The sequence below is a fragment of the Tachyglossus aculeatus genome, chromosome 22 (assembly GCF_015852505.1).
Source record: "Tachyglossus aculeatus isolate mTacAcu1 chromosome 22, mTacAcu1.pri, whole genome shotgun sequence".
NCBI classification, from domain to species: Eukaryota; Metazoa; Chordata; class Mammalia; order Monotremata; family Tachyglossidae; genus Tachyglossus; species Tachyglossus aculeatus.
The window spans coordinates 9939187-9953934 of NC_052087.1; the positions used below are offsets into that span (position 1 = coordinate 9939187).

Consider the following 14748-nt stretch of genomic DNA (forward strand, 5'->3'; position numbering starts at 1 on the left):
TAAGAGCTTAGCAGGTACCGCAATCATTATTTTCATTATTATTATTATCCCTGGGCCAGTTGCCGCTGGGGAAGTGGGTTGCATTGGGCAGCCTGTGGGTGCCTCCCACCCCTCAGATGATGGCTGTCTTTCCCCAGATCCTGGAGCCCCGCTTCAACGGTGACGCGCTGGCAATGCTGCTCAGCATCCCCCCGCAGAAGACCCTCCTCCGGCGCCACCTGACCACCAACTTCAACGCGCTCGTGGGCCCGGGGGCCCAGCAGGAGAAGAGGGAGACCGTGGAGTCGGCTGGCTATACGCCCCTCACCACCACCGCCAAAGTCCGGGTAGGAGGCGGGTTGGGCAGGGAGGGCCTTCCCTCTTCGAGAAGCAGAATCATAAGGATTGCCGTATGGATTCAGCTCGTCCTATGGATCCAGCACTATGCTAAGCGCTGGGGTGGACGCAACACGAGCAGATTGTGTCCGATTGTGTGTACCCTATGGGGGGATGCTCCTGATCTGAGTAGGAGAGACAACAGGAAAGTGAGACACAGAGAAATTAAGTGATTTTCCCGAGGTCACAGGGGGCTCACAGTCTAAGTAGGAGAGAGAACAGGAAGCTGAGGCATAGAAAAATCAAGTGACTTAAAGGTCACAGAGCAGGCAAGCGGCTGCATCAGGATTAGAACCCAGGACTTCTGACCCCCTGGCCTGGGCTCTTTCTCCTAGGCCACACTGCTGCTCTAAAGACAGGTGTTTGGTGAATTGGAGTCCGGAAGGACCAGCTTCCCCTGTTGTGAAGGAGGGCAATGGGGCCATCCGAAGAATCAATCAATCAATCAGTCGTGTTTATTGAGCGTTTACTGTGTGCAGAGCACTGTACTAAGCGCTTGGGAAGTACAAGTTGACAACATATAGAAGTTGACATTAGACACCTATCGTATGGAGAGTCTCATTCACAGCTGAAGGATTGTCAGTCAACTAGTAGTTATTTATTGAGTGTTTACTCTGTGCCAAGCACAGGACTAAGCACTTGGGAATGTCTAGTGGACATGATCTTTGCCCTCGAAGAGCAGAGGCACTTTGAAAGAGGTACTGTAATAACGGAAAGATCATAGGCCAGTAAGCCGGGGAACTGGGTTCTGATTCTGACTCTGCCAGTTGTGGGATTTGGGGCTCATTGTGGGCAGGGAATGTGTCTGTTTATTGTTACATTGCACTCTCCCAAGAACTTAGTACAGTGCTCTGCACACAGTAAGTACGACTGACTGACTGACTGACTTGGGCAAGTCACGTCACTTCTCTGTGCCTCAGTTTCCTCTTCTGTAAAATGGGAATTAAGTCTATGAGTCCCTCGTGGGACAACCTGATTACTTTGTATCTATCCCAGTGCTTAGAACAGTGTGAGCACTGCTGAGGCACATAGTAAGTGCTTAAAAAATGCCATAGTTATTATTATTACTATTACAATATAACAATAAAGACACATTCCCTGCCCACAAAGAGCTTACAGTCTAGAGAGGAGGCAGACATAATATGCATAAATAATTGACAGAGATATACATAAGTGCTGTGGGGCTGGGAGGGGGAAGGAATAAAGGGAGCTGAAAGTCAGAGCATTACAGAAGGGAGTGGGAGAAGAGGAAAGGGAGGCTTAGGGAAGGCCTCTTGGAGGAGATGTGTCTTCAATAAGGCTTGGAAGCAGGAAGAGTAATTGGACAGGGACTATGTCCATCCTGATTATCTTGTATCTACCCCAGCACTTAGTACAGTGCTTGGCATATTGTTAGTGCTTAATAGGTGTTCCAGTTACACTTATTATAATAAGAATCACCATCCAACGGGCAGTGGGCAAGGTCTCTGTCCACCCTGGCAGTCGGGACTGGAGTGACTCGATTCAGGGAAAGCTGTTTGTCGTGACTGAGACATCGGGAGGACGGGCTGTTACCAGTTGACCCAGTCAGCCCCCCACGATCATGGGATTTGTTATTCTAGTTCCCACCCGAGGTCTGGAACCTGGGGCTGGTTCCAGGTTGACCTCATCGTCTCCTGGTCTCGTTCCAGCCAAAGAAACTGGGCTTCTCCCACTTCGGAAACATCAGGAAAAAGAAATTCGACGAATCCACCGATTACATCTGCCCCATGGACGCGAGCCCGGGCCGGGCCAACGGGGCCCCCAAGGCCTACGGAACCCACCGAGGCCTCGGGCCGGTGGTCGATAAAGACCTGGACAGACTGGATCAGGTGGGGCGGCCCGAGGATCCCGCGTCCCCCCTGCCTCCCAAAGCTTGCCCCGACCCCGTGGGCATTTAACTAACTGCCTGCTGCCGCCGTGCCAGCTCGACTCACTGCCCACGCTCGGGGCCTGGGGGCACGGACTTATTTTCTATTTATACTGGGACTGGCCACCGACAGTAAGAAGGAGAGTCCCTCTGCCCCCCGGGGAGATGGGCCTCTCTCAGGACCCTGTGGGGGTAAGGAGGCAGGTGTGTGAGGAGATTTGACTGTTACCAAGGCCGGGATGGGATTTCTAATCATGCGCCATTTTCCATGGAACGCCTCCTCCTCCCCCAAAAGGATTTTCAGGCACGGTGTACCTGAGGACCTCCGAAGGAGGGCCTGCAAGATCGTACGATGCCTTTTCGGTTTCATTTTAGCTCGTGGGTTCAGATGTTTCAGGTTAGCGGCCCCCGCCAGGGCCTGAGGACGAGGTGGGCCCCGAGGGGGCCGGTTTAGCCCGAGCTGGCGTATTAAACACTGGGTGGGAATCTTGTCGAAACAGTTTGGTATTGTGACTAAGAAAATATTATCAAATAAAGTAAGAGGCTGCTCCACGTCGGTTGGGTTGTTTCTCAAGTGGAGGCGGTGACTTCTGTTGGGCGCCGTGCCCTGTTTCCTTATAGCCTTTGCACAGACTGCGCCCTCTGACAATGGCATCCTTCCAAAATGGCTGATCCTTAGAGGATGCCACAGGAGTGGCATGCAGCCTGGGCTGCCCCCCATAACCCTCGTGCCCCTTCAGAAACTGGCTGGGTAATTGAGGTTGGGCTGGGGATAGGCTGTAGATGTATTGGCAGCTCTGTTTAAGAGACAGGTAAACTGAGGCAGGCCTGAGCTCACCCACTGAGCCTATGGTGGGCATTCTGGGATATGGGATCATGTCCTGAGGGTCTGTTCTAAGATCTTCTCCTTCCCCACTCCCCCTGGCAAGCCCCTCCACCTTCAGGCTACAGCTTGCCTGCCTGTTCAGTAGTAGTTTCCTTCTGGCCCCCAAGATGGGCGAAGCATGCCAGCTGCCTGACTCCTCTTGTTTTTTATGATACTTGTTAAGTGCTTACTATGAAGCAGTGTGGCTCAGTAGAAAGAGCCCAGGCTTGGGAGTCAGAGGTCATGGGTTCTAATCCCGCCTCCACCACATGTCTGCTGTGTGACCTTGGGCAAGTCACTTAACTTCTCTGATCCTGTTACCTCATCTGTAAAATGGGGATTAAGACTGTGAGCCCCACGTGGGACAACCTGATCACCTTGTATCCGCCCCCAGCGCTTAGAACAGTGCTCTGCACATAGTAAGCACTTAACAAATGCCATCATTATTTATTTATTATTTACGTGCCAAGCACTGTACTATGCTCTGGGTAAATATAAGATAATCGGGTTGGACACGGTCCATGTCCCACATGAAGCTCATAGTGTTAACCTCCATTTTGCAGATGAGGGAACTGAGGCACAGCAAAGTTAAGTGACTTGCCAAAGGTCTTGCAGCAGACCCGGGATTAGAACCCAGGGTCTTCTGACTGGTTCTCTAGACCATGCTGTTCCCTTCCCCACGAGCCTTTTCAGGGGTGTGCCCAGTGGTCTCATTGTATTCATTCATTCATTCAATCATATTTATTGAGCGCTTACTGTGTGCAGAGCACTGTACTAAGCACTTGAAAAGTACAATTTGGCAACAGATAGAGACAATCCCGACCCAACAACGGGCTCACAGTCTAGAAGGGGGAGACAGACAGCAAACAAAACTAGTAGACAGGCATCACAACAGCATCAAAATAGATAAATAGAAGTGCTTGCTATGTGTGAGGCACTTAACTTCTCTGTGCCTCAGTTACCTCATCTGTAAAATTGGGATTAAAACTGTGAACCCCCCAAGGGACAACCTGATCACCTTGGAATCTCCCCAGCGCTTAGAACAGTGCTTTGCATATAGTAAGTGCTTAACAAATACCATCATTATTATTATTACTGAGAGCGCACCTCCTCCAGGAGGCCTTCCCAGACTGAGCCCCCTTTTTCCTCTCCTCCTCCCCATCCCCCGCCACCCTACCTCCTTCCCCTCCCCACATCACTTGTATATATTTGTACAGATTTATTACTCTATTTTACTTGTACATATTTAAATATTTACTACTCTATTTTGTTAATGATGTGCATCCTAAGCACTGGGATGGATACAAGCAAATCAGGTTGGATGCAGTCCCTGTCCCACGTGGGGCTCACAGTCTCAATCCCCATTATACAGAGGAGCTCACTGAGACACGGAGATGTCATTCATTCAATCGTATTTATTGAGCGCTTACTGTGTGTAGAGCACTGTACTAAGCACTTGGGAGAGTGCAATAGAACAATAAGCACATTCCCTGCCCACAGTGAGCTTACAGTCTGGAGGGAATGAGGTGAAGTGACTTGCCCAAGATCACAGCAGACAAGTGGCGGAGACGAGATTAGAACCTGTGACCTTCTGACTCCCATCCATTACACCATCCCTGTACATGAGGACCGGACCGCTCTCCCCTCCTCTTTGCCCTGGGATGGTTTAGGGAAAGCCATCTGTGAAATTCTGATCCCGGTGGGATAAAGGCCTGGGATGGAGCCAGGAGTTGGGGAAGCTTTGGACCCTGCAATAAAGGTAGGGGCTCAGGACCCCAGCGTCTAATCCCCACCTGGAGACTTTTTCCTAGAGCTAAACGCAGTCCTCTGAATACACTTAGAGGCTTAATAAATATAAACTTATTTATTTCTAGACTGTGAGCCCGCTGTTGGGTAGGGAGCCCGCTGTTGTGTTTTACTTGTACATATCTATTCTATTTATTTTATTTTGTTAATATGTTTGGTTTTGTTGTCTGTCTCCCCCTTCTAGACTGTGAGCCCACTGTTGGGTAGGGACTGTCTCTATATGTTGCCAACTTGTACTTCCCAAGCGCTTAGTACAGTGCTCTGCACACAGTAAGCGCTCAATAAATACGATTGATTGATTGATTGATCACTTATGTACATACCTGTAATTTGCATTAATATCTGCCACCCCTTCTGGGCTATGGGTTCCTTCATTCATTTATTCATTCATTCAATCGTATTTATTGAGCGCTTACTGTGTGCAGAGCACTGTATTAAGCACTTGGGAAGTACAAGTTGGCAACAGATAGAGACGGTCCCTACCGAACAATGGGCTCATAGTCTAGAAGGGGGAGACAGACAGCAAAACAAAACATGTAGACAGGTGTCAAAATCGTCAGAATTAATGGAATTATAGCTATATGCATAACATTAACAAAATAAATAGAGTAGTAAATATGTAAATATGTACAAGTAAAATAAATAGAGTAATAAATCTGTACAAATATATACAAGTGCTGTGGGGAGGGGAAGGAGGTAGGGTGGCGGGGGATGGGGAGGAGGAGAGGAAAAAGGGGGCTCAGTCAGGGAAGGCCTCCTGGAGGAGGTGTGCTCTCAGTAATAATAATAATGATGGTATTTGTTAAGCACTTACTATATGCAAAGCACTGTTCTAAGCGCTGGGGAGGTTCCAAGGTGATCAGGTTGTCCCACGGGGGGCTCACAGTTTTAATCCCCATTTTACAGATGAGGTAACTGAGGCACGGAGAAGTTAAGTGACTTGCCCAAAGTCACACAGCTGGCAGTAGGGCTTTGAAGGGAGGAATAGAGCTTGTTTGGCCGATGTGTGGAGGGAGTTAATAGACACTTTCCCTTTCTTGTGGAAAGGGAAAGTGTCCATTAACTCTGTCACATTGTATGCTCCAAGTGCTTAGTACAGTGCTCTGCGCACAGAAAGTGCTCAATAAATAGCATGATTGATCGTTTCTACTATGAGGCTGAGCCTCCCCTGCTCCAGGCGTCCTTCTAGAGGAAAAAGCAGTAGACCCACCATTCTTCCAATCTAAGGGCCCAGCATTGCATTTCCTAACAATAATGAGGAATAACAATCATAGTATTTATCAAGAACTTACAGTGTGACGATTACAGTGCTAAGTTCTGAGGTTGATGCAGGATAATCAGGTCAGATACGGTCCTTGTCCCACAGTCTAAGAGAACAGGGTTTGAATCCCCATTTTACAGATGAGGAAGCGGAGGTCCAGAGAATTGAAGTGACTTGCCCAGACTGTGAGCCCGTTGTTGGGTCGGGACCGTTTCTATATGTTGCCAACTTGTACTTCCCAAGCGCTTAGTACAGTGCTCTGCACACAGTAAGCGCTCAATAAATACGACTGAATGAATGAAGTGGCAGAGGTGGGATCTCTTCAACTAGGCCACACTGCTTTTAGTGGTGGAAAGCGACCCGGTTTGCTTCTGTGCCCTCATTTGTCCTGCATGTGACTGAGGAGTCTGGGCCATGGGAAGAGGCCCCACGACTCTAACACGCTGAGCCACGTGTGCTCTGAATGCGCGCTCCACGTATGTGCTGAAGATGGTTTGCTGCATGCTGTTTCACGGGTATACATTATGCACGTGTGTCATGGTGAGTGCTGCATGCCCCGTGCTCTGCATGTGTTCCATGCACTGCATGCTGTGTATGCCGTGTGGGTCGGTCCAGGCAGTGCTATTTATTGGGCACTTACTGTGTGCAGAGCACCGGACTAAGTTCTGGGTAGACCGTGAGCTTGTTGTGAGCAGGGAATGTCACTGTTTATTATTGTATTGTACTTTCCCATGTGCTGCACATAATAAGCACTTAGTAAATGCAATTGAATGGATGAATGCACTAGAACACAAGGAGCTTACAGTCTGTAGGGTGTGTGGGTGCCCTTTGAGGAGCTGAAGAAAGCCTTGTGGAGGCAGGAGAGTGGCAGCGATTTGGGGATGGTCACAGGCCAAGGTGTTTCCCCTCCCAGTTCTGGAGAACAGGATCTCTGGGTCCCTCCGGCTTCGTTGTGGCACCCCTTGGGCTTGGCTCCGCCTCAGCCGGGGAAGGTGACTCTAGGCCCACTGAGGCCAGATCAGAGTCTCTCTCAGCTCAGAAAGGTACCCCTAGGCTTGCTGAAGCTGCTCACCATAGCAGTTTCAGAGGAATTTCCACAGGGTTTCCATTCCACCGTTGACCCCCGGGGCATTGGTTCATTCAGTCGTATTTATTGAGTGGTTACTGTGTGCAAAGCACTTAAGCACCGTACTAATGTGGCTCAGGGGAGGCCAGAAGAGCACCCCAGTGTTGGAGCTGAGGCCTCTCAGTTTGAGCAGTCTGTCAGTCGTAGTTATTGACGCTTCCTATGTGTACTAAGCACTGGGGAGAGTACAGTATAACAGTGGAACAGAGACATTCCCTACTCACAAGAGCTTGCAGTCTAGAGGGAACATGTCTCCAAACTCCATTGTATCTTGCTCCCAAATGCTTAGTACAGTAAGCACTCGAATATGATTGATGGGATAATAATTGTGGTATTTGTTGAGCGTCCACTATGTGCCAAGCACTGTCCTGAGCGCTGAGGTAGATACAAGGCAATCATGTCAGACATAGCCCAACCCAGCCCTGAAGCGAGCTGCTCTGACCACTGGTCTACCCACCCCGCCCTCCCATCCAGGTCTGCTAGCTGTGGGAGGGGGCGTTCACTATGTCCCATTCAAGCCCTGATCCTCCCCAGCTCCAAACATGGGGGTCTCTTCTGCCCACCCTGACTCTACTGCTGCTGCTGGATGATTTTCCAGGTGGGACCCTCCGAGTGCACCGTCATGCAGATAGGGGCCCTGTCTCAAGGCATTAACCACCTCACGGTATGTACTGCTTCCTCTGCTCCCAGTCTCTCTGCGTCCTCTATCCCCCCTTCACCCCGACCATGAAGGCCGGTTGCGGGAGGTCTAGGGTCGGGGGGCTCCAGTCCTGGGCGAGATTTCCACTTTGGGGTTTCCCAGAGGGACGGAGCGCCGTGCCCCTGGACACTCAGGGAGTCCGCCCACCTGCTCCCATCAACTGTTGGCCCACTCCCATCCATTGGTTCAGTCAGTCGAATTTATTTATTTAGAGAAGCAGCCTGGCTCAGTTGAAAGAGTCCGGGCTTTGGAGTCAGAGGTCATGGGTTCAAATCCCTACTCTGCCATTTGTCAGCTGTGTGACTTTAAGCAAGTCCCTTCACTTCTCTATGCCTCAGCTACCTCATCTGTAAAATGGGGATGAAGACTGTGAGCCCCATGTGGGACAACCTGATCACCTTGTAACCTCCCCAGCTCTTAGAACAGTGCTTTGCACATAGTAAGCGCTTAATAAATGCCATCATTGTTATTATTATTATTATTAAGTGCTTTACTAGGTGAAGATCACTGTACTAAGCTCTCGGGAGAGTACAGTAGAGCAATAAACAGACACATTACCTGTCCACAATGAGCTTACAGTTTAGAGGATGGCAGAGATTTGGTCCAACTCTGCTGCAAAACGGCGACCCGGGCCTGAGGGCTTTTGCCAAGATCCCCAGGGTCCAGAATTGATTGGGAAGGATGGAGAAGGAATGGGATGGGTATCTTCCCTTGTACTGGAGTAAGTCTCCTTCTGAGCACCAGCGGTCAGTTAAACAGTCAGCCAATCATTTTTATTGAGTGCTTACTGTGTGCAGAACACTGTCTTGTGTACTTGGGAGAGTACAGTATCTGGTCTGAGACAAGCCTGATATGGGTTGGCTGAGTTTGTGTTTTATTTTATTATGATCATTCATAGTAAACAGTCAGCCAATCATTTTTATTGAGTGCTTACTGTGTGCAGAACACTGTCTTACACACTTGGGAGAGTACAATATCTGGTCTGAGACAAGCCTGATATGGGTTAGCTGAGTTTGTGTTTTATTTTACTATGATCACTCATTCATTCATTCATTCAATCACATTTGTTGTGTGCTTATTGTGTGCAGAGCACTGTATTAAGCACTTGGGAGAGTATAATATAACAATAAACAGACACATAACCTTCCCACAACAAACGTACAGTCTAGAGGTGCCAGGCACTGTACTAAGCACTGGGGGTAGCCACAAGCTAATCAGAATGGACACAGTCCCTGTCCCACATGGGGCTTACAGTTTTAATCCCCTTTTTCCAGATGTGAGAGGTGAGGCCCAGAGAAGTGGCTTGCCAAAGGTTATCCAGCAGACAAGTGGTGGAGCTGGGATTAGAGACCCAACTCCCAGGCCCATGCTTTATTGTTTAGGCCACGCTGTTTCTCCATGTTGATAAATAATAATGACGGTATTTGTTAAGTGCTTACTATGTGCAAAACACTGTTCTAAGCACTGGGGAGGTTACAAGGTGATCAGGTTGTCCCACAGGGGGCTCACAGTTTAAATCCCCACTTTACAGATGAGGGAACTGAGGCACCAATGACCCCTGACCACAGTCCTTGAGGTCAGCACCGGTTTCCAGCCCTGGTTGGGGGCCCCATCCTGATGCTGCTGCTGGGGTGAGGCGGTGGAACTGACCCGGGAAGGGCATGGATCCCCAGTTTCCACCCCCACATTTTGTCAGAGGGGTTACCTGCCTCCTGCCCACTCCCTATTGGGAAGACCCCTTAGCTCCTCTCCAGAATATCGGGCCGGAGGCCTGGGGCTGGCCAGCTGGGGAGGAACCACTGGGCCTGAAAGCTTCCTGCAGTTTAGATGGGGAAAGGATCCTTCTGGCTCCCCTTGTTCCAATCATTTCTTCCCCTTACAGTCTCCCCAGAAAAGTCAACCTTCTCAGTCCTAATAATAATAATAATGATGATGGCATTTAATAAGGGCTTACTATGTGCAAAGCACTGTTCTGAGCGCTGGGGAGGTTACAAGGTGATCAGGTTGTCCCACGGGGGGCTCACAGTTTTAATTCCCATTTTACAGATGAGGTAACTGAGGCACAGAGAAGTGAAGTGACTCGCCCAAAGTCACCCAGCTGACAATTGGTAGAGCTGGGATTTGAACCCATGACCTCTGACTCCAAAGCCCGGGCTCTTTCCACTGAGCCACGCCGCTACCTCGCCGATGGGGTTCTGATATGGGGAGGTCAGAGGCGGCAGGAGGGCAGGACTATATCAAAACCCGCTCTCGCTCCAGCTGAGACACAACACAGGCACAACAGAGCCCCTGGCTCCTGCTTTGTGCTGAGGAAGCCCACGGGGACCCATACAGCTGGAAGAGGAGGCAGTGTGGTCTAGTGGGTACAGCCCAGGCCTGGGCGTCCTAATCCCAGCTCCGTCACTTGCCATTGTGTGACCTCGGGTGAGTCGCTTCATTCTGTGTGCCTCAGTTATCACATCTTTAAAATGGGGATGAAGTCTGGGAGCCCCACGTGGGACATGGACTGTGTCCAACCTGATTAGCTTGTGTCTACTCCAGTGCTCAATATAGTACCTGGCATATAGTAAGTACTTCAGAAATAGCATTAAAAAATAAAAAAAGAAAAGGTGCAGGATGGGGACAGCATGCCCTGCTCCGCCCTTGTCTGAAGTCAACGGACCAGGATGCCAGGTTAATGACCGGACTACTCGGATTCCTCTGTATAAGCTCTGGGCCAGGCCAACCGGGCTCCCTCCACATCAGAATCTTGGCCCAGCTAGCCCAGATCCCTCTGTATTGGACTCCTGACCAGGCCTACCTTGGTCTCTCCATAGCGGGCTCCCTCATATCGGGCTGCCAGCCCTACCCCGGTCCCTATTCATCAGGTTCACGGCCTGGCCCATCCAACGCTTCTTCTTTCAGACCATGCTGAGCCAGGACGAGATGCTGAACGCTGCCGGGTTTGGTGCCCCTTTCCGGGAGGACTGGAGATGACCGTGCCGCCCCCGAGCCCGGTGGAGCAACGTCTGCAGACAGCTGCGGCCCATCTCCCACACCCCACCCGCAGGTCCCTCCGGAGGGAACAGCCGGGCTCTGCGTCTGTCCCATGGGCCGATCAGAGATCCGGAGCACTCGGAGAACTAGCGACTCTGCCCGGAGGGAAGGTGGTCCGGCTGGCTGAGCGCGAGGCTGTGAGTGGCTTCTACTTTGGGCCCTCACAGAAATCTTTTATACCTTTTGTACTTTTATAGCTTCCCCTTATGTCCCCCCACCCGCTAGGAGGAAGAGAGGAGAAGCTTTGGTCTGGCAGAACCAGTCTGAGAAAAAAATCCACTTCCTCCAGGGCTGCCCGTAGGGAACAGGTTGGGAAGCCTGGTCTTCATTCATGGTAAAAAGGGCCAATGCTGTTTTCTGACAAGGCCTATTCCTTTGCCTCAGATCACGGGCAGGGCCTAAAGCAGATTCCAGCCTGTATTCAGGCGGGCGAATCTCTCCCGCCTCCACCTGAGGTGCCCTATCCCTCTGGTGTGTGGTGATTTGAATCTTATGTCTCTGCGGCTCAGACGGCGAGGGGCTCAGAAACCAGCCCTGTCAAGTGGACCCCTGGGCACAAGCTGGGCTGTCTGAGGGCACTGGCCAGTGGCAGGCTGGGCCAAGGATGCAGACGGACACGGCAAGGCACAGACAGGAGGATCAACGCCTCTGGACGTCCCTGGGAAATGCTGAAGAAGGACCCATCTTCCCTGCTTTGGGTCCTTGGCTCCAACCTCGGATGAGAGCCCAGAAAGTTCTGCTTCCAGATTCTGCAGTGAGGATTCATTTTCCGATATGGGGAGCAAGTCACCGAGAAGGTTATCATTCAGAAATACTCCCCCATAAGTGGAGATGGAGGTGCGGAAGCCACATCAGGACTGGACATCTGGACATCCGAATGGCACTCAGACCATTGGCCAATTATCCTGAAAATTTGGACTGAGTCCTACCCACAATTATACAGCTATTTCAGCCCTCAGGCCCATTTCCAGCAGCATCGGACACTGGCCGTGAAGAGCAAGGAGGCCTGCAATCAGTCAGAAGAACTGCCTTGCCCAGTGTGTGACGCAGATGCGAGTCCCCGCCATTTTGCATCTGACTTGATTATCTTGTATCTACCCCAGCGCTTAGTACGGTGCTTGATGCATAGTAAGCGCTCAACAAATGCCACTATTATTATTATTATTACCGTTAATAACAAATCAGTGCCGGGCCACATCTCTGGCCAGTTCATTCTCCTCTGGCTGCTGTCATATTGGCCAACCCTTTTGTCCCCCTCAGTGACATGAGGCTCATCCTGAGCACTGGGGATGGAAATCGACCCGACACCCAGCCCAGGACCCTGAAGCTTTCTCAGAAGCCGAGAAAGGTACCTCAGTCCTCAAGCCTCTCTTCTGCAAAGTCTCCCCTGGATCCTCCCTCACCCTGGGGTGGGCGAAGGGGTGGTAGAGGGGCGGAAGATGCTCTAAGCAATTGTTGGTGGGGAGCGGGGTGTTTGTTACTAGCCACTTCAAACCTTGAGGGCCGGGTTGCTGGGAAGCAGATCCAGGCTGGAGTTGGGAAGCAGTGTTTCTTTGGCCCAGATCTACAGGGCGTGTCAGGATCCTGCGTGCCTTGGGTCATGTTTAGTCCGCGGGGCAGCCCATGGGAAGGTGACCAAGGCTGGTGGTCTCCGTGAAGCTGGGGAGGGTGCCAAACCGCCCATGAGTCCAGGACCAAGGTGCTGAGCCGGGTGGAGTGATGTGGCCCTCAGTTACTACTCACGGTGCATGTTCTCGCTCTCTCTCTCTCTACCCCCACCCCCATCTCTGCCTCTCTCCTCCCCATTCCCCAGACCCTTTTGCATTGCTACAAATCCAGGAACAGGAGATGTACCGTGCCCCTAGCAGTAGGATGTGACCTAATCAGACCATTTGGAATCGGGGCTACAACCTGTTTCCGTCAATTAGTGGTATTTATTGAGCACTTACTAAGTGTAGAGCACTGTGCTAAGTGCTTGGGAGAGTACCCGTTCCCTGCAAGAGGGAGGCAGCTGTGGAGAGCCTTGGTGAGGAATTTCTGTTTCTAATAATAATAATGATAATAATGGCATTTATTAAGCGCTTACTATGTGCAAAGCACTGTTCTAAGCACTGTTCTAAGTGCTGAAGGAGGCAGGTGTTGGGGAATCCCTCCAAACCTACGTGGGGGAGGGGGTTGTACGCTGTTCTCCCCCAGGCACAGTCAGCAGAGAGGATCTTCAGGAGGCAGATCAGCTGAGCGGATCTCAGGCCACCTGAATGCTTTTCATCACTCAGGTGACTCCAGGTTTTAAAGACATGTCCTTGTCTGGGGTTTAAAGCAGGTGGGCACCTGCCTACGGAGAGACCCCCCCCTTCCAACAGTGGCATGATCCACCAGCCCCAGGACAACCATTCCCAGCCCAGTACAGGAGTGAGGGCCCCTACAGCATTGCCCCCCACGTTTTTTTAATAGTAATTGTTAAGCGCTTACTATACTAAGCACTGGGATAAATACAAGATAATCAGCAAAACCCCAAGCTTGACTTTTACATTTGGCAGAGGAAAGGATAGCCAGATGTTCTGACAGCTAAAAAGATAAAAACCCTCAGGAAAGGACGGGGACACTTCCATTTTTCTCCCCCCTAACTAGGCTTTTTACAGCTTTTTTTAATGGTATTTGTTATGTACTTACTATGTGGTGTTTCCGGGGACAATATATGGATCTGAAAGCTTGACAGTGAAAAAGAATAGAAAGAGCATCGATTCTTTTGAAATGTGGTGTTGGAGAGGTTTTTGCGAGTACCATGGATTGCCCGAAAAACAAACAAATGGATTTTGGAGCAAATTAAGCCAAAATAGTCTTTGGAAGGCCAAATAATAATAATAATAATAATGACATTTGTTAAGCGTTTACTATGTGCAAAGCACTGTTCTAAGCGCTGGGGAGGATACAAGGTGATCAGGTTGTTCCACGTGGGGCTCACAATCTTAATCCCCATTTTACAGATGAGGTAACTGAGGCACAGAGAAGTTGTGACTTGCCCAAAGTCACACAGCTGACAACTGGCAGAGGTGGGATTTGAACCCATGACTTCTGACTCTGACTGACTTGACTTAGACACATAATCCGGAGGAGTAATTCTCTGGAGAAGACACTAATGCTAGGAAAAGCATCCCCCTTCTAGACTGTGAGCCCACTGTTGGGTAGGAACTGTCTTTATATGTTGCCAACTTGTACTTCCCAAGCGCTTAGTACAGTGCTCTGCACACAGTAAGTGCTCAACAAATATGATTGATTGATTGATTGATTGATTGAAAAGTCAAGGGAAAATGTGGAAGAGGCAGACCAGCAGCTAGATGGCTAGAGACCATAACAATGGTAACAGAAGAATCGTTAGCAAGTTTACAGATTATAGCAGAAGACAGGACCTTCTGGAGAAAATATATCCATAGAATGGCTGTCAATTGGAAATGACTCGACGGCACTTGATAATAATAATGTGCCAGTCAGCAAACTAAGCACTGAGGTAGATCCAAGCTAATCAGGTTGGACACAGTCCCTGTCCCAGATGGGGCTCACTGCAGCGAGGATCAGTGGAAATAGTACGGGCTTTGGAGTCAGAGGTCATGGATTCAAATCCTGGCTCCGCCAACTGTGTGACTTTGGGAAAGTCACTTAACTTCTCTGTGCCTCCGTTCCCTCATCTGTA

At 50.2% G+C, this 14748-nt stretch overlaps 1 protein-coding gene across 1 annotated transcript in view; it reads left to right on the forward strand.

Annotated features, from left to right (window-relative positions):
• PPFIBP2 (PPFIA binding protein 2) overlaps positions 1 to 12201 on the forward strand; it is a 155832-nt gene extending 143631 nt beyond the window's left edge. Inside the window, exons 26-29 of the mRNA XM_038764163.1 lie at positions 138 to 326; positions 2046 to 2225; positions 7920 to 7985; positions 10926 to 12201. Of these exons, the coding sequence (XP_038620091.1) occupies positions 138 to 326; positions 2046 to 2225; positions 7920 to 7985; positions 10926 to 10997 (507 nt within the window). The 3' untranslated portion in view covers positions 10998 to 12201. The remainder of the gene's footprint in view (positions 1 to 137; positions 327 to 2045; positions 2226 to 7919; positions 7986 to 10925) is intronic.
• Positions 12202 to 14748: the final 2547 nt, after the last annotated feature.